Below are 19,661 nucleotides of genomic sequence, written 5' to 3' on the forward strand. Positions count from 1 at the left end.
TAAGTTGTTGCATCTTTTTATCAATTGTGCTGTAATAGAAAATTCCCCAAGGAAGCATTTTTATTTTGAAAATTTTGATAACAGAACAAACAAGGAAAAAATGCTTTATAAAATTATCGGAAAGACGTCACATATTCAAATGTAAGTCTGTATATATCCATAACACTTAAAAAAACTCTGCAAAAATGTAAGTGCTGTACTATAATCAAGTGAGGTATGAAATGTGTTGTGTCCAATTTTTGGTTAGTGACATTTCCAGATCTCTGTCCACAGAACTGCTTTAAGTGGTTATAATGACAAGAAGTGAGAAGTGGCTTTTTCAGTTGATGTGTTTGAAAGGTACCTTTGTATGAACAGCTGTGTTTTCAAAATGCTTGCCACCTCTAAATTGGTCCTTGTGAAGTGAACTGTTTGCCTTATTGCCAGCAGGGCACATTGCAGTGTAGCTGCTGCATTTTTAGTTTTTATCACTGTCTCTCTAACTGCTGAAGTGGAAAAGAAAGATTGCCAAAACCTGACGTGTTTCTTTCCCTTTCTGCCCACTCTGACTTTGTTCTTAGCTGTCTGTTGCTCCAGTGATGAGAAACATTGCTCAGTTTATTCACTCTCTGAATGTCTTTTCCAGCTCAAATAATGGTGATACCCTCTTGTAAACTAAGGCTCCAGCTGTCAATAGCAGTGAATGAAACAAACCCAATTAAGACATAGCAATCGTTGTCTACACAAGAGATAATTAGGCTGCAAAAAGTCACACACATCAGGTTGCATTTTTCTAAAAGCAAGAGATAATACCTTAAAAGTAAGAGGCATGCCGTATTTAATAAGACAGTAAGTATGGGCTGCAATAGGGATGGACTTCCAGAAGAAATTAAGTCATCTGTCCATGATTTAAACAGTTTTAGGACAGAAGTTCTAGTAAGGAAAACAATAATAAAAATACTGAATAGCATTACTAACTTTTTAGATGCAGACTGTTTAATTGATACATTAGGAAGAAAACCGTATCATTTTATCTAGATGAGGAACTACATGTACAATCAGAGTGCACAGATTTATAAATGTAGCAGGGGAAAGAATTTCATCAGAGTCCAAAACTGCAATGCATAGCTCCTGCTGCTGCTTATGTGGAAACACTTTTACCACAGCTCAGCTTACTGGGGATAATTTTCAGCGGAGCCTCCACTCTACAAGCTTTTCTATTGCACCAGAGTAGGTACAACTTTTAAGAATCACTTGCATCACATCAAAACTCCTGAGAGATCACCAAAACGTACTAACAAAAGCGGTAAAATAAAACCAGTATTTTTGCTTAACAGGTGATGCAGATGTAATTGCATTAGTGAAATATCAGAAATAGTATGTACATATCTTAAGGTAAGAAATTAATTACATTCACACAGATACACATGTAATCAACAAGTTAGCATGTGTAAAGTCATACTGCATAACTTGATTCTGATTTTTGATCTCTTCAAATGCAACCAGAAAACTTAACATCAGCAGTCCATGTTTCCTTTTTTTGTCAACACTGTATATCAGAGTCACACAATATTACTGTTATATACAAAAATGTTTTGCCAGAAAGCCCACTCCAATATATATGACATGAAAATATCCACTTGTGCCCTTGGTTTTGGCTTGTGAATCCCACAGAAGCTGCAGTATAAAGTCAGGAGGAGTATAAACTCAAATCCAGGAGCATGTTGATCTGTGTACATGAAAATGCAGTAGTTTACATGCTTCAACTGTTACAGCCTCTCGAATGCCTGGGACACACATGAAAGGTTTGTTTTGGTCCACATCCTATCTTTCAGTGGTCAATAGCAAATGTCGAAGGAGGAGCAGAAAACCAGGTCAGCCATGTAGCTGTGCTTCCCCAGAATGCTTTCCTGGTACCTCTACTGAACAGAAGTCACTGAGAATCATAGTGGGATCAGAATGCTGAGATTAGATATCTGCAGTAGCAGTCTGTTTAATCTCAATTAATTTACTATTCAGGTAAGATTTCTGATCAGCTTTCAATTACTATAAACTTGTATTTTGTATTTGCCATGCTTACAGATACATTTTAATACAAAATCCAAATAAAATTCCAAAAGTCAATGGGACTCATGCTTTAGGAAGTACACCAAGAACATGACTCAATAAATTCCCTTCATTGCCATCTTCTTTTCTCCCTACATAGTAAATTATATCTGTGCATTTGACATAGAATGAATTCCATTGAGATCTTTGATAAATAGGACAGTACTCCATATAGGTGTACTACCTTGTCTCCTGAAGGCAAAATTAAGAACAAGTTAGAGGCACTAACTGTACAAGGCAAACCTTTATTTTTCTTCAAGCCTCAAGTTCATCTAATTTCTCAGAACAAAGGAAGAGATCACATTTTCACTATTTCAGTCAGTATGTCTTTGCATTTCAGTAGGCCATTTGCATAAAAACATTATTAATCCTTAAAACAACAGAATGTTTTCTGTATGTTTATCTCACACATTGTCTGTTCACTTTATTAATACATTTACAAATTAAAATACAATATACACTTACAAGTTAAAATACAATATTAAATGCCCTTAGATGTACTAACACAAGCAGCAGCCTCAAAGACTTGACAAATGTATTTCAAACTGGCCTAATGTCACCCATCATGCTCCAGCACCTTTCCTGTGAGCTGAGACGGAATGCCTGTGTAGTCAATACGCCCAATCCTTGGGCCTGGAAAGGAAATCTAAAATCCATATCCTTGACACTTGACTTTAGCAATTTTATCTGTACCAACATCACCTCAGAAGTTACTTATTAATGTCAATGAAGCCTTGATCTTACAGTTTGTGAACAATGTCACTATGAATTTTGACACTAGGAGCAAGGGGAGAAAGGGCATAAATGTGTATCATATGAAGTCTTCTGGACAATACCGTGAAGTGTATATTCTGAAGTAAAGTAACCAGTTAATGTGTACTACTTCATATATGAAGGGTTTGAATTATATGGCTTGGAAAAATATATACACTGAACGTAGAATATTTTTTTCTCCGTAACAAGCAAGTACGTAACAAAAATCTGGAGAGGATACATTTGATAAAGATGCTAAGGCTTCAAGTCTTTACTATAATTTAGGACATGAAGAAAATCTGAAACTTCATAGCAAATTTCAGATTCTTGCAGAGCTACAGACCAAAAAAACAATTGCTAATGTAATTTTTTTCCTTCTTACTCTAAAGACATTTTTCTGTTATTCTTTGCAATTGAAGTTACTGAAGCCAAAACAAGCAAGCTAGTAATTAGCCTGAATTTTCCAAGATGACAAGCTATTTATTATGAGGTACATATTTCTTTCTAATTATCACTTTAAAGGAAAGTTTTCTTCCTAAACAGCAGCCTCAAAAAGAATTATAAAATTATGAAGCCCGTGGATTATCAATTTTGTATATTTCTGTATAAGTATCTTACAGGCTTGCCTAACAGTGTAATCATTAGGAAGGCGTGTTAATCCCATCATTCCATTTTCCTTTGATTACACATATATTATGTTCTTTCTACTTTATGTTCAAAAGTTAAGTATTCACGCTCTGTAGGATTTTGCTCAGTGTTTACACTTTCAAAGCCAACAGAACTCAGTCTGCTTCTAGTGATAACTGAAAGAAAAAAGAAAATATTTTAAAGGACCATAAAATAGAAAAAATTTACTGATATATTTTGCTTTATACTTTGTGGATCTTCATCTTTCTGTAGAGCAATGCTCCACTGGATGTAAGACAAGCTACAAGTCTAAAGATATATTACTATATTAACTTCATTTATGCTATCTGGACACCACTACAATACTCTAGGCACCACAGTAATTTTCTTTTCTTACTTGCAATAATTAACATTAGAGAGCAAAAGATGTCTAAATTAATTTATAACTTTATAGTTTCTTACACTAATTATTTCCTCTTCTTCTATTTTAGGTCACCCTGTCATTCCTGCAAACACTAATCAATCATGGGATTTGAAGTTAATACGACTAAATAAATGAATTGCTTAATCTCCTATGACCATCTATACATACTTCATCTTCACAAAGCTTATCAATTTTATGTCATCAAGGACAGAGTGACCTTCATTTCCACAAAATGCCTCTTACTACTGGACAAGTTGGTTACAAATTTATCACTTATCCTCAGGAAGAAAGTCCTTCACGATCATCACTTCACAAATGCAAGTGTGCACTTTATCAACTGACCAGGCCATACTGAATTCCAGACTCATAACTGTGGAATATTAACACGTGTTACTTTTCTGAACATTTGAGCTAAGATGAAGGACATGCAACTCAAAATTAATTTTCTACTTGGCCTAGTTATCACTGCATTAGTACAAGCTGTAGAAAAAAAAGCAGACTGCCCAGAGTCATGTATATGTGAGATCAGACCATGGTTCACCCCCAGGTCTGTGTATATGGATGCTCCAACAGTGGATTGTAATGATTTAGGCCTTTTTAATATTCCAGCCAGACTGCCTGCTGACACACAAGTTCTACTTCTACAGACTAATAATATTGAAAACATTGAACAGTCAGTAGATTTCCCAGTGAATTTAACTGGTCTAGATTTATCTCAGAACAATTTATCTTCAGTGACCAGTATTAATCTTAGAAAGATACCACAGTTGCTTTCGGTGTACCTTGAAGAAAACAAACTTACTGAACTCCCTGAAGAATGTCTCTCTGGACTCCACAATTTACAAGAGCTTTATATTAATCATAATCTGCTTTCAGTGATTGCACCGGGAGCTTTCATAGGCCTCAATAATCTTCTTAGACTTCATCTCAATTCAAATGGTCTGCAAATGATCAACAGGAAGTGGTTTGAAGCTACTCCTAATCTTGAAATTCTCATGATTGGAGAAAACCCAATAATCAGAATTGAAGATATGAATTTTAAGCCTCTTATCAATCTGCGCAGCCTAGTTTTAGCAGGCATAAATCTCACTGAAATACCAGATAATGCTTTGGCTGGCCTTGACAATTTAGAAAGCATCTCCTTTTATGACAATAGATTTGTTAGAGTGCCCCACATTGCTCTTCAAAAGGCCACAAAACTTAAATTTCTGGATCTAAATAAGAATCCCATTAACAGAATACGACGAGGAGATTTTAGCAATATGCTGCACCTAAAAGAGTTAGGAATTAATAACATGCCTGAACTGATTTCTATAGATGGTCTTGCTGTTGATAATTTGCCAGACTTAAGAAAAATAGAAGCTACCAATAACCCCAGACTATCATACATTCATCCAAATGCATTCTACAGACTGCCCAAGCTGGAATCTCTCATGCTTAACAGCAACGCACTGAGTGCCCTTTATCGGAGTACAGTAGAATCCTTGCCTAACCTTAAAGAAGTTAGTATACACAGCAATCCCATTAGATGTGATTGTGTCATCCGCTGGATTAACATGAATAAAACAAACATTCGCTTCATGGAGCCAGAGTCCCTGTTTTGTGTAGACCCCCCTGAATTTCAAGGCCAGAATGTGAGACAGATACACTTCCGGGAAATGATGGAAATCTGTCTCCCCCTGATAGCTCCCGAAAGTTTTCCATCTACTTTGGATTTGAAAACTGGCAGCCATATTTCCTTACACTGCAGAGCAACAGCAGAACCAGAACCTGAAATCTACTGGATAACACCATCAGGACACAAACTTTTGCCTAATACTATTTCTAACAAATACTACATTCATTCTGAAGGAACACTGGACATAAGTGATGTAACACAAAAAGAAAGTGGCTTATACACATGTATAGCAACGAATTTAGTTGGGGCAGACCTAAAGTCAGTCATGATTAAAGTGGATGGCTCTTTCCCTCAGGACAGCAATGGATCTCTGAATATTAAAATAAAAGACATAAAATCTAATTCTGTTTTGGTTTCATGGAAGGCAAGTTCTAAAATTCTGAAATCCAGTGTTAGATGGACAGCCTTTCCGAAAGCTGAAAACTCTCGAGCTGCACAGAGTGCTCGAATACCATCTGACATAAAGGTATACAATCTTACACATCTAAATCCATCAACTGAATACAAAATCTGTATAGATATTCCCACTATCTATTCACAGAATAAGAAACAATGTGTCAACGTAACCACAAAAGGACTGGACTTGGCAGTGAAAGGCTATGAAAAGAACAACATAATAGGACTCTTTGCCTGCCTTGGAGCTCTTTTGGGAATCATCTCTGTGATGTATCTCTACAGTTGCATCTCACGTGGGATGAACTATGACGCTGGACACAGCTATCTAAAGAATTACCTGAAGAAACAATCCTTTTCACTCAATGAGCTTTATCCTCCCCTGATCAGTCTTTGGGACATGGGCAAAGACAAAAGCACAGCAATGGAAGTAAAAGCAACTGTAATAGGTGTACCAACCAATATGTCATAAATGTGTCAGCATATCACTTGATTCCTGAAATAAAAAGCACATGACTGCATTTGTGCTGAACAAAAAGGCAATGAGAAAAATAATTTCTTTCACTTAGGAACTAGACATCTGGACTTTGCTGCTGCTGACAAATGGGAATATGTACTCACTCAGCATAAGAGAATTTTAACTAACTGGTTTCTAACGGTATTCTACCAACCAAATACAATTAACTTCATTTTCTAGAACTTTGATGGGACATTGAAGTCTGGAATACAGTGCAAGTAGCCAAGAACATTTTCCGTATTTTTTTTATTATTATATAAAAGTAGTGGAACTGAGCAATACCTCCTTCTTTGCTGTATTACACACTCTAGCCACGAGTTTTTGAAGTGAACAGGTATACTAGGATTGACACATGGTGTAATGAAATGGACAAATTCTGTAGAGTAGACACAGTGAGTATGTGAATTTTTTTTATGAGGAAAATACATTTTTGATTAAAATCAAAATAGTTTTTGGCTTGTTTGTTTCTAAACAAAACATTCTGGGTGCTCTTTTCTGACAATAAACAAACTCATTCTAGGGTCTGACAAAATATCTCCTTACATATAATTGTGTTAAAATACCAATCTGAGCCAAAGAATAATTTGCTGAGTTTAGGCTGCATAACTGCAATAAACTGCACAATAAATATTTTTATAAAGTACTTACCCATAATAATAACATACATATTTTACACAGAGCTGATTGTGGGAGGAAGAAGAGAGAAGGCAGGTGGGAAGGAGACATAAAACTGATAGGGAAATAGATTGTTACCTATTGATAAAAGCAAGTTTTCAGCTGCTTTGGTATTTTCCCAGAAGCCTGAAAACTAAATGCAGTGTTTCGACTCAGATAACATAAATCCAATATTTTGTCTTCAGTCAAAAGGGTAATTCAGTTACCAATAAAGTCTAAACTTCAGGCTGCCCATACAGGGAACTCAGCTTGAATAGTTTAAATTATAGTAAGGTTTTCTTTCTGGACCTGCACACTTCTGTTCAGCATAAACAACTGACTAACTTATAAACCTCTTCAGCTTTAACAATGTAACAAGCAATACATGACTGACAGAAACATTATTAGTAGAAATTAAATGAAACAAAATGAAAAGAGAACAATGAATACCTGCTGCTGCCCATAAGCAGTGAATGTGCACAAGAAGCTGATGATCAGAATGGTGATTACAAATGAAACCCAATTCTCTTAGGATGGAAAAAGTGACTACTCCTAAGCCCAGTAAAGACACCTGACCATTGAAATACCTGATGAAAAGAAATGGTACCTCCTCAAAAGAAAGCAATAGCAATTTTTTTATGTTATTTTAGTTTGTATGTATGAAAAAAAATAGGAAGAATGAAGAAAAAAATATTATTACTGGACATTGTGCTTAATGAAGAAAATATTTATAGAATGCCTAGGTAACATGAATTACAAAGTAAAAATAGCGGTGACAAACATTTCTTATAAGTCTTTTGTAGATTTTAACATTATTTAAACTCCATAATAATATATATTTTACCTTTCTAGACTTGTTTGAGGTAAACACTTCCATGGAATTGCTGACAAAATTTTAGCTGATAAAAATAATTAATTCTTGTATTTAGACATGATCAGAAGAGTTACATCTTGTACTTAGACTTGACTTTTCAACTTATTTATATTTTGCTGCATACTTTCAAAATATTATTAGTGTATAAACATAACATCAGAAAATAATTTCAGTTTACCTACTCCTAATGAATAACTTGTTTTCATGTTATAGATGTCCTTTTTCTAGTTAAATCCCAAGATTTTTAAACTACAGAAAGGTAACTTCCAAAGTTGTTAAATGCAGAAAGAACCTGATTCTAATTTTAAGCTACTAAAAGTTAGGCTATTCATAGAGTTGATATATTTCACTGGAGAAGTAAGTTTACAAACCTGATGAATCACTATCAGACATAAGGGCACACTGAAGTGGAGCACAAGAACGCTGAGATGTCGTGATGGGTTTCAGGACAACGGACAGCTCCGGATTAGGAGTTACTTGAGCAAAGGTAGCTCTAATGGGACCCGTCAATAAGCAGATACACTAAGTGATCAAGCATAGGTTGGACGGGCTTTGGGAAGCCTGGCCTAGTGGAAGGTTACCCTGCCTATGGCATGGGGGGTTGCATTTAGGGCAACCAGATACTCTTTAAGGTCCCTTTCAAACCAAGCCGTTCTATGATTATACCTTAGGAATTAAAGCTACATTTAGAACTTAGAACTCTTAGGACTTAGAATTTTTTTTTTCAGGCAAAAATATTTCTGTGCAATGTTATAAAACAGCATAATACAAGTCTAAGGGAGAGCACTGATAAGATTAATTTTCCCCCTCACAGAATAAGTACAGGCTTTATTTACATCATTTAAATATCTCATTTAAAGTTTCTGCTCATAGAATGCATTTTTATACAGAAGAATTCTACACTAACCTTCTGAAAGCTTAAATACATACATCTTATAAATATACATCTTATAAATATCTGAATTGTTTCATACTTTATACTGATATCAAATGAAAACATGCCTTACATTGAAAAAAAAAAAACTGATTGCCCTGTTGCTAATCATTAAGATGCAAATTATTTCCTTTATATCAAGAAAAAGGGAAATATATTTGCATTTTCTTAAAGTAGGTTTGCAATCCTCCTCTCAAGTGACCTTGATTAAGCCATTTTACAACTTTATACCTCTCTTTCTCTGAAAGTATCTCTGAAAGAATATGCTGAGTTTTTGTTTTCAGCATACCAACAAGACGCATCTTCTGTAACTAACTACTGAGTAATATTCTTTATTTGTGCAAATATGCCCTCACTGCTATCACTCGAAAGTGAAAATGAAAAAATTACTAGGAAAATGTCTGTAACAACAGGGTCACCAGTGTCTCTGTAATAGGTTACAAGATCACAGATTTTTTAGTGACTCATAGAATAAAACGTATGTGATTTGGTAGGGGTGCTTAACTAATGGGGCACAAAGGAGGAATACAACTGAAATAATGAGAACAGGCATATTCCCTCAAAGAGTTTGTACTCTTACCAAAGGATCTTCAGAAATAAATGCTTGCAGGTTTAGACTAAAACTTTTAAATGACATATTTACTAGCACATTTGAGTTAATATAAACATTCATTTATTTGTGAATTTATATCAGCAGCATTACAATTCTTCAGTATTCTACTGAGGTTTTAAATAATGTAGAATTGAAATATTACATATTTTCAACAGAAATGCAAGTTCAGTGATATTTTTTGATCAAATTCTAGTTACTGTAAGAACATGTTAAGGGCAAAAAGCATGTTGGAGGTGAGGCTGTTTAAATGTACTTAAATTAGAATTCAGGGTGTATACTGATTAATGAATGGTTGTTTGATACTTTTGTTATATACATTTGTGTGTGTGTGTGAAGTATTATGTGCAGTTCTGATGTCCTCAACATAACAAGGACATAGAACTGTTGGAACAAGTCCAGAGGAGAGCTACAAGGATGATAACGGGGCTGGAGCACCTCCCATATGAAGGTAGGCTGAGAAAGTTGGGGCTGTTCAGCCTGGAGAAGAGAAGGCTGCGTGGAGACCTCATAGCAGTTTTTCAGTATCTAAAGGGGACCTAACAAGGATGCCAAGGAGGAACTCTTCATTAGGGACTGTAGTGATAGGACAAGGGGGTAATGGATTCAAACTTAAACAGGGGAAGTTTAGGTTAGATGTAAGGAAGTTCTTTGCTGTGAGGGTGGTGAGGTACTGGAATGGGTTGCCCAGGGAAGCTGTGAATGCTCCATCCCTGGCAGTGTTCAAGGCCAGGTTGGACAGATCCTTGGGTGACATGGTTTAGTGTGAGGTGTTCCTGCCCATGGCAGGGGGTTGGAACTAGATGATCTTAAGGTCCTTTCCAACCCTAACTATTCTATGATTCTATGATTCCATGACTGAAGACATTCTTCATGTTAAAATCCCCATGGAAACTACAGGTGAGTGGTGGGATTCATGTGTAGCTGTGTGTAAAAATGGATAGATCTTCCTTCTGCAGATAAGCTACTCTATAAACCCAAGGGTCCTTAGGAAATAAATCCCCCTTTTAGATTTAATAGCTTACTGTGTATTTAACTTACATCTCTTCACAGACAAACAGCAAAAAAATCTAACAACGATTCTTCACGAAAGTACAATCTGTTAAAAAAGTACAGGAAGAACTCCCTAATAATGGTATATTACACTGTTTAATAACCTTCATTTACGGGAAGGTTGTTTTTTTTCACACAAGGCATAGGACTATAATTTATCTGTCTTTTATTAATTGGGATGTTTACTGTTTTTAATGGAGGTAGGAACTGACAATTAGCTATATTTAATTTCTCCAGAAACAGACAAAAGTATTATTAAACACCTGTGTTTCCATTTATTTAACAGTTTTCTCTGAGGAATCCAATGCATGAAAAAGCAATACTTACTGATTATTCGAACCAGAAAATAGTAGCTCAGAAATAGATTACCTTTATCTTGGCATTTGACAGCAAACCTCATTCAGAAACATGCTACTAATGAAAAAGAGAAGGCAAACGTGTTTGAAGTGTTTGGCTAGGCAATAGCCAAAACATAAAACTGAAAACACTTTTTAATTCATTTTTTTAATTCAGTTACCTTACTTCTTTCTATCAGCTAATAGAGTGAAATGTAGTTTTCTATTCTCAAAAAAACTAAGCATTTAGTTGTTGGTAAAATATTTGCAAAATTAAGTTCCAGTATTCCATTTGCTAATACAGCCAAATGATAATTTACATATGCACATTTAAGTTTGCGGGTTAGCTACACTGATGTGAAACAATAACCCCAAATATTATCTGAAAAACTTAGATAAAAGATAACAGAATAAATGTTGATTTACATCCTAAAAGGAAATTCTCATTTCAAAAATTCACTAATAAAATTCATTCTGCTTGTTTAACCTGAAGCAGTGGCCTCGAGATAACTTGAAAAAGCAATGGGGATTCTTCCATCAATCTTGTTCTGGACAGTAATAGAAGAGACACAATGATCAACAATAATCTTATAAAATATTCATTATGATCTGAAAAAGACACATTTCAGAAAAAAAAAGTGCCTATACAGTCTAGAAAATAAGATCACATACTAGAAAGTACAAGAAGAATTGAGATTTTAGGGAGAAAAATTTGAAAGTCTCACTCTGTCATACTTAAGGAAGAAAATAATTCTTATTAACAGACTGAATAGAATAAAACCAGAGTGGAGGTGTGGCACTGACAAGACAAGAAATTTTACTCTCAGAAAGTGTACAGTATGCCTGAAAAGTTCAGTATGAAAATGGCAGAAGACATTTTGAGGGATATAGTCAAACGGAACAGAGAAGATAACCACTGAAAACAAATCATTAGTGGCAAACCAAGTCTAGAAATTCACCTCATGCTAAAGATGAGAAAACATGCTCGCAAAGAAATCAACAATTGCATGCAGTTTTTGTAGAGGAAAGAAACAAGATAACTAGAAACATATCCCGAGTAAAAAATTATTGGTTCTTGCCTACTGAAAATCATGAGACTTCATCACAATATAGCTTACAGAAAGACATCTTGAATAAAATTGTTGGGGAAGCAACAGATAAAAGTGATATTTTTAGAGCACCTTTGGGTTCCATGAGCAACTCTAGAAAGATGCCAGAATAAACTGCTAGTAGGGAAAAAAAAATAAAAATCTATGTTTCTGGAAGATCAGTTAATCTTCCAAACCAATTCTTTTGGTAGGTCAGTTGGTTGACATACCAGATGTGTAATTTAGATAGCTTCCAGTTTAATACTATTGGAAATAATTGGAACTTATCTTGTCTTGAAAAGGCTAAATAGATACTTGGAGAAAATACTAAGCCACAACAGAAAAAGAAAAGGATTATCAAAACAAGAGAAAGATTATCTAAACCTTTAGTAAACATAAAGTCCACTCACTGATAACTAAAATTAAGTTAGATGCTAAAGTTTGTCAGGATGAAAAAATAAGCCAAACATTAACCAAACTTCATTTACCCATATGACAACTGTAGAAGATGGATATTAACCAAGAGAAGTGTAATTACTCGCTTATATGGATAAATTCAATTTGAACTTATTACTGAAACTTGGTCAGATTTTCATGATTGGAATGATAACGTACACAACTGTAACCCATCTAGAGAGAACTGTGCTTTGAAACTGAGAACTGTGCTATTCAGGTTCAGTAAAACTTGGGAAGCAGTTGAGTCTTTAATGTTTGTATTATAGGGCAGTGTGAAAATAATATGATGGATCAGACTAAATTCTGTCCATGATTAGTGGCATTTTAGTATTCAGAGACAAAATGCACAAGCATCATTTGCAAATAGCATAAGCATGTTGTAGAACTAATAATGAATAATGAAAATTGACCCTATGGTACATCAATGAATATGGTTATGTTATTCTGTTTGCATTATGTAGTGTTTCATTTCTATAGCCAGTTTTTTCAAAAAGATATAAAGTTGAGCAAATCAGAACACATGTTTAAAAGACTCAAAATTCTGAGCACTCAAGAAAAACTTTAAATAAATATATTGTATGTCTACCTACTTGACTACAGTATTATCAGAGAGATATACAGCTGCAGTTACACTGAAGTGCCTTCAAAGCAACTGAATATTTTATTAAGTCATTCGTCCCTTCAGACAAAGCTGAAAACCACAAATGAAATTCCTCTGGCAGCTAAAAAATACTTTTTACAAATCTCTCACTTGCTTATTTTTTTGTTTCTCAGCTTCAATTATTTTTAGACTTCTTTTCCCAAAGTCCTTTTCTTTGCCATGATGTAAATGTGCTATTCCTCTCTTTTCCATGATCCCTGTGGGTCCTTTGCCTATTTCCTGCTGCTGTTGCTGCCAGATTGTCATATGATTTCCAACAGTGTCAGTAAGGAAAGACGTTTACTGGCATGATAAAAAAATTATCAAGCAAACATCAAAAAGCAAAATATTTGAATAGCGAAACATAAATGTTAAAGAAAGACCTGGAATTCTTCAAGAAAACCCGAGTGTAAAGTTAATCAGCTAATGATACAAAATATCTTTCAAGGAAACAAAGCATAAAAATGTAACAGCATTCAGATGAAAATAATATGGGAGTAAGATAAAGATGAAAGGGCAGGCAATTTGGGCAGATGGCCTATTCCTGATCCTAAAATAGCTGATGTTCTTTTTAACATTACAGTTTAGAAAAGTGTAAAACAACTCCATCTGCCTTACCCTTACGTAGCTATTGTTCATTGTTCGTGTTGATGAAAATTTCACGCTGTGCTCCAAACAGCCATAATGCTTTTGGGAATCTCAAAGCTACATCAAATTCAGTGATGATTGTTTTCATCTACACATATTTCTTCCAGTCAAAGGGTTTATAGTTTTGTCATCTAGCATGTGAGCACAAGTCAGATTACTTGAGGTGGCTGTTGGGAATAACATTTGAGGGCAAAATCTTGTCAAAAATTCTTATTTTTTGAACAAAGTTGTACTCTGTGCTGTTAACATTTTGTATATGTCTCTAGCATGAATTTCAGATAAACTTAAAATTAAGTTTTAATTTAATTTAAGCTGAATACTTGACAGCACCAAAGAAACTGGGTTACAGTCTAAAGACTACTAAAGAAAGCTAGAAGACAATGCTTTGACATAATGGTGGAATGATTTTATAAGACACAGAACCATATGATAAATATCAGCCATTTCTAAATATTCTAACATTTAAGATAAAAGCACTACAAAAAGAGTTAGAATTACCTGTTAAATTAAGTGAAAAGTATCCAATAATTATGCAAAATAAAATCCAACCATTAAAAGTTAGTCTCAGTATAGTAAATCAACTACCATTAAACTGCAGTAATCAGCTACGTCTTTCTTTACATATCAGGTAATAAAAGGATTATATTAAACCAAACTGATACTATCAATTTTAATTTTAATTTAATCTTACCTTAACACCTACCATAAAATGTGATGTTAAAGTCTTATGTAATTTATTTCATAAATACTCTGCAGGTATTGATGACAAGTGCATGATCATTTTTATCAAAATAAGTGCTTATTGAATATTTATGTACCACACAGTGTATTCCAAAATAAGAAACAATGCTTTCTCCTAAAATACCTGCTTGCACAAGTCTACCTATCTACACCTAAATTATGTAACACATACACAGCAATTTCTCAATTCTTTTCTTTTACAGCCATGTTAAGAGGATTTCAGTCCTCAAGCTATCCCCATGACTTCCACACTCTCAGTTTGACAAGTCTAGAAGAACACTGTCCACTGCCACACTATTTATATATTTACATTATCATGTCCAAATCACCCTGCTGCTCTTCAGGCTGTTAGAGTCCAATTCAAAATTACTTCCTTCACTTCCTTCCAGGAAATTCAGCCTCTCTCTCGTCCTCCATTTTCTTCCATTCATTTAGCATTGATCTACTGCTTGCTCCTACACAGAATCACACCAGTGTGGGCATGCAGCTCTCCTTTTTAACCAGCTAGTTTCTACTTCATTAATGCTTCATCTTTTCCCCAGTCTCCTATGAAATGTATTGCCAGAGTATCCTTCTCTATGCTCTTTTTTATTATTTTAGAATTTTCAAGAACAGAAAAAAACTCTGAACTGTTCTGTGGATTTGAGTGCAACTTTCAAATGCAGACAGAGGAAAGCTGCAACCCTGAAAATTCTGCAATCTGTTCCTCCACCTATTGCAACAGCCAACTCTTCTTAAAAGATATGTTAACTAAACCTCACTTGTTCTCTCTTAGTCTTAGAAAAGCTGAATAAAATGGATGATGATCACTACAGCTAGAACAAATTCAACTTATTTCTAGCTTGTATAATATTTGGATTATTAGAGAAAACAGAAAGAGAATAACCTTATTATTCATCCAGACTTTTCAAAAGCATATTAGAATTTATAAGCATATACCAATAAACACATTACACAAAGAACACACACAAAAGAGAAAAGCCTCCTGAGGCTGGTTAACCAAAAATTTAGAATAAAAGAAACAAAAATATATTGTTAAAGATTTGTGGCTTTTTTCTCTACCACATCAAGAGTGCCCACCAGTACTTCCTCATACATCGAAAGCATTTAGGTGCATAACTTCCAATGAATTTAACGGATACTAGACTCTGACCTCTTCAAGTGTTTTGGACATTATGAAGGATGCCCTAGATGACCAAAAGCCTTGCCACCTAAACCTATCTCTCTGATTGATGGCCCTCAAAAATTTGCATATGCCTGGTTCTACTAAAGACAGTATAAAAGTGATGTAGATCATTCATTTAATTGACCACATTTATTTTTAATTAAGACAAAATGGGAAAAAACTATTATTTATTTAAAATGCTTAGAATAGAATACATTGTGGAAAGTATCTGTTTCATGACTAACTAATTCAGTATCTATCAAAGAAATACTGGATAGTCTAGAATTTTAAGTACCACCAAAGGAAAGCTCTGTATGTTCAGATATTATTTAATTATAAACAAAAGTAATATGCCATACAATATATACTAAATTACTTTAAGATACCACAGACATACAGGTTTACCATGTCTTCTTACTCCTCCTGACCAAAAAAGTTTGCAAGTGCTGCTCCTGCTGTTCATCTCTAACTACTAATTATCTTCCTACAGGATTTCTTAGGCTTCAGCTTGTCTTCCTCCTCCTTTTGTCTACTTCATTTGGAAATTTTTTTTTTTTTTGCTTCAATTATCTTACACGTGAAAGCTCCCTGTCTTTGTATGTCATGCAACATCATTCTCCCACTATCAGCATCAGTTCTTTTGTTTATCATTGTGGCACAGTACCCTTCTTTTCCCTTCATCAAATTAATATTTCATCACACTGGATGTGTATAAAATAATCTGAATTCTTCTTGCTAGAACCCTTAATACTAATCAAGTGCACACCATGTAAGTATTACAAAAAATGTGAGGAGAAATCAGAAACTGTAGACACTCAGTGGTAGATAAATCAACAGTAAAAAACAACTTGTAATATAGAATGATGGAAATATTTTAGAACAAATCAGAAGAGAACAGAGCTGTAAAAATGTGGCCAAAGAGGACAAGTTTATGCCACCATCAAAGGAATAAACATCGGAAAAAATATTTTGAATGAACAAAGGATGTTGCAAGTAGTTTTAATGACTATGAAGAAGAAAATTAGGATAGAGGAAAGCTATAGGAAAGATTGTTGAAAAGAAATGAGTTAAGACACTGAGTCAGACAGCCTATCATGGTAACACAAGAATTAAAACTAGCAAGAAATTAGTCAGTAGTTGGAAGTAAATTTTGAACAAGAGGAAGTGACAGTGTTATCAAAACCTGAGAAAAAACTGATGATAAAGAGATGAAGGAACAGCCAGGGAAAACAAGTGAGCTCTAAGATACTATGAAAGATACATGGACAGAAGTTTCAAATGAAGACAAGATTTAACAAGAATGGGGGAGAAGGAGAAGACAGGAAGAGAGTGTGCTTTGATTTGGCCAAAATATTGATATAGAAAAAAATCTGTAAGTAGTCCAACTTTATGAGTATTCTAAAATCACCAGTACAGAGTCATGCTTAGGAAAAAAAATTACAATTTCCATACCTTATGAGCCATAATTCACCAAGTTACAAAAATATTTAAAGTGAAGAGAAGTAAATGTTTAAGCAATAAAGAAGCATATGCTTGGAAATTCTGGTTAAAATGAGAAAGGCAGATAAAAGAGGTAGTGTCATTTGGGAGGTTTCTTCCAGAAGACAATTGAAAGCTGATAACCCTGTGTTATTAAGCCAAATACTTTCATAAAGAAATCTCAGAGGGAAAAACACTACTGCCTCTAATTAAAGACAAGAGCTCAAGGTCCAGGAGCTGCTTAACAGTATCACTTATAATGCCACTAATAACCAATTAAGGTTTGTGATTTTTCTAAACATTACCAGAGCCACAGCAATTTTTATTGTTGCTTTTAAGAAGCCTCAAAATTCCTTAAAAATAATTAATTCTAAAGGATTAGGTCAAAAATCATTTAAAGACAATAAATGACACTGGAATCTATTCAGTTTTTTTCTAAATCATATCCAAAGCACGTGTATTCCACTAAAAAAAAGAAGCCTATCATTGTCACACAGAATAAACATTTGAAGAAAAAGAAAAGGGAAAAGCAGGAGTAGAGGGAAGAAAAAAGAAAACATAATAAAATTAGGAAGTGGAAATGTGGAAGACAATAATGATTCCATTTAATATTAAGTTATACAAGCTAATACATTGAAGTTATATACAAAAAACTGATACAAAACCGGCAAACTACAGTAACAGAAACTTATTAAAAGAAATTATTTTTAAGCACATTTAAAAGCTGTTAATAAACTCACTGAAAACTTAGTGAAATCTTGGAAATAAGTGAGACTGAATAAGTAAATTAGGTGTTTGTATGTGAAAACAGAGCTGATCTGTTGTATCTCCGAGGATGTAACTCCACTTAAAGATGCCTTCCAAATGCAATCTGGAAACATCGGAATCAGCCAGTCCATAAAGCACTATGAAGCACTTCAGGGCTTTTACTAGCTTGGGTCTAAGTGCATTTGAACATTATTAGTCTGATAGAAAGGCACATTAGCTTAATATTACTCCCACCAGCCCTAATTATCTCTGAAAGACCCAACATTTATATACCTAGATTGCGTATCCATGGTAGTTTGGACAACACTCCACACTCAAAGAGCAAATGTTAATGACTTGCATTGTTTAGAGACCAGTCACAGGTGGTGCCCCTCAGGGCTCTGTTCTGGGATTTAACCTGTTTAGCATCTTTGTCAATGACCTGAAGGAGGAGATAAAATCCTTATCAGTTTGACAACACTAATTTGGAGGATGCAGTCAATATATTTGAGGACAGAGAAGGCTGCCATTTAGAGCAATCTAGAAAGGCTGGAGAATTAGTGTAACAGACTGTAATGAAATTAAGCAGAGACATGTAAAGTTCTGCATCTAGGATGGACTAACTCCTGAATGAGTACAAACCTGGGAGTGCCTCACTGGGGAACAACTGTGCTGAAAAAGGCCTGGGGGTCGTAAGAACTGTTGGCTAACAGCATACCAGGTTGTATTTATGTAAGAGTAGTGAGTAGATTGAGGAAAACAATTATTCCCCTTTTACTCATCACTTGATAGACCACCTCTGTAATACAGTGTCTAATTTTGCATCCTAACACACACCCCCATACAAGACCAAATGAGATTAGCTCCAAAGCCATTAGCAACTTCAGCACTTGCCCTAAGAAGAAAGCCTGAGGCAGCTTGGCTTGTTTAACCTGGAAACAAGGACTGGGAGAAGCACACTTCCAATACTTAAGAGGTTGCTACTAAGAAAACTGTCAGGCACATTACTGATATGCACAGCAGAAAAATGAGTTACAACTACAAATGGAAATTATAGTTAACTAGATATAGAAAAAAATGAATTATAAGGAAAATAATCTTGGGAACAAGTTGCACAGAGAAGTTATATAATTTCCATTCTTGGGGGTTTTCGAAAACCAACTGGACAAAATCATAAGCATCACGATTTGATTCATAGCCTTGTTCTGAGCAGGAGTTTGAACCAGATGGCTTCTCTTCCAACCTGAATAATTCTGCAAAGGAACTATATCCCCAGAGATTATACAGGCAATGTAACCTCTTCAGAGAAGCAGAAATACTTTAGCTGAAATTACTAAAAAATTTTGATTGACAATATCCTCTTATTTCTTTCTAAATCAAAGAGCTCTTATAGAGATGCTATAGTCTGGGTAAATTGTTAGGCCTCTGAAAGTTCTAAATTTTAAAACTGTATTCATACAGTAACTGCATACAGTTACTTCCATTATTTTTCAATATCTGGCCACACTATTTCAAATATACTTAGTCTATATCTTTGGACTAAATTCATAGGAATTTCTTACAGATCTTTTCTCATAACATTTTCATTATGATGCTCTATCTACATATCTAAATGGCATGATTTTGCATAAATGTAGGGGAACAGACTGTAAAACTGAATATAAGAATGTTTCCTTCTTCTTTTTCTAATGCAGACATAAGTAACTAGACTGCTAGCAGTAAAACTAGCAGTAAAAACTGACTGCTACTGCTAAACCCAG

The 19,661-nt window shown here is 34.6% G+C and overlaps 2 protein-coding genes across 9 annotated transcripts in view; one reads left to right on the plus strand and one right to left on the minus strand.

Annotated features, from left to right (window-relative positions):
• Window positions 1-6,956, plus strand: part of LRRN3 (leucine rich repeat neuronal 3) — a 33,627-nt gene extending 26,671 nt beyond the window's left edge. Inside the window, exons 1-2 of one of the 3 annotated variants that reach the window (XM_065664967.1) lie at window positions 1,840-1,998; window positions 3,957-6,956. In XM_065664967.1, coding sequence (XP_065521039.1) covers window positions 4,306-6,432 — 2,127 coding nt within the window. In that variant the 5' untranslated portion in view covers window positions 1,840-1,998; window positions 3,957-4,305 and the 3' untranslated portion in view covers window positions 6,433-6,956. Of the gene's footprint in view, window positions 1-1,839; window positions 1,999-3,226; window positions 3,329-3,956 lie in introns of those variants that run through there. The other 2 variants (XM_065664966.1, XM_065664963.1) reach the window with 2 other exon arrangements.
• The window catches only part of IMMP2L (inner mitochondrial membrane peptidase subunit 2), a 462,983-nt gene that overhangs the window by 258,509 nt on the left and 184,813 nt on the right, over window positions 1-19,661 (minus strand). The window lies entirely within an intron of this gene.

Source organism: Lathamus discolor, chromosome 1 (assembly GCF_037157495.1).
Source record: "Lathamus discolor isolate bLatDis1 chromosome 1, bLatDis1.hap1, whole genome shotgun sequence".
NCBI classification, from domain to species: domain Eukaryota; kingdom Metazoa; phylum Chordata; class Aves; order Psittaciformes; family Psittacidae; genus Lathamus; species Lathamus discolor.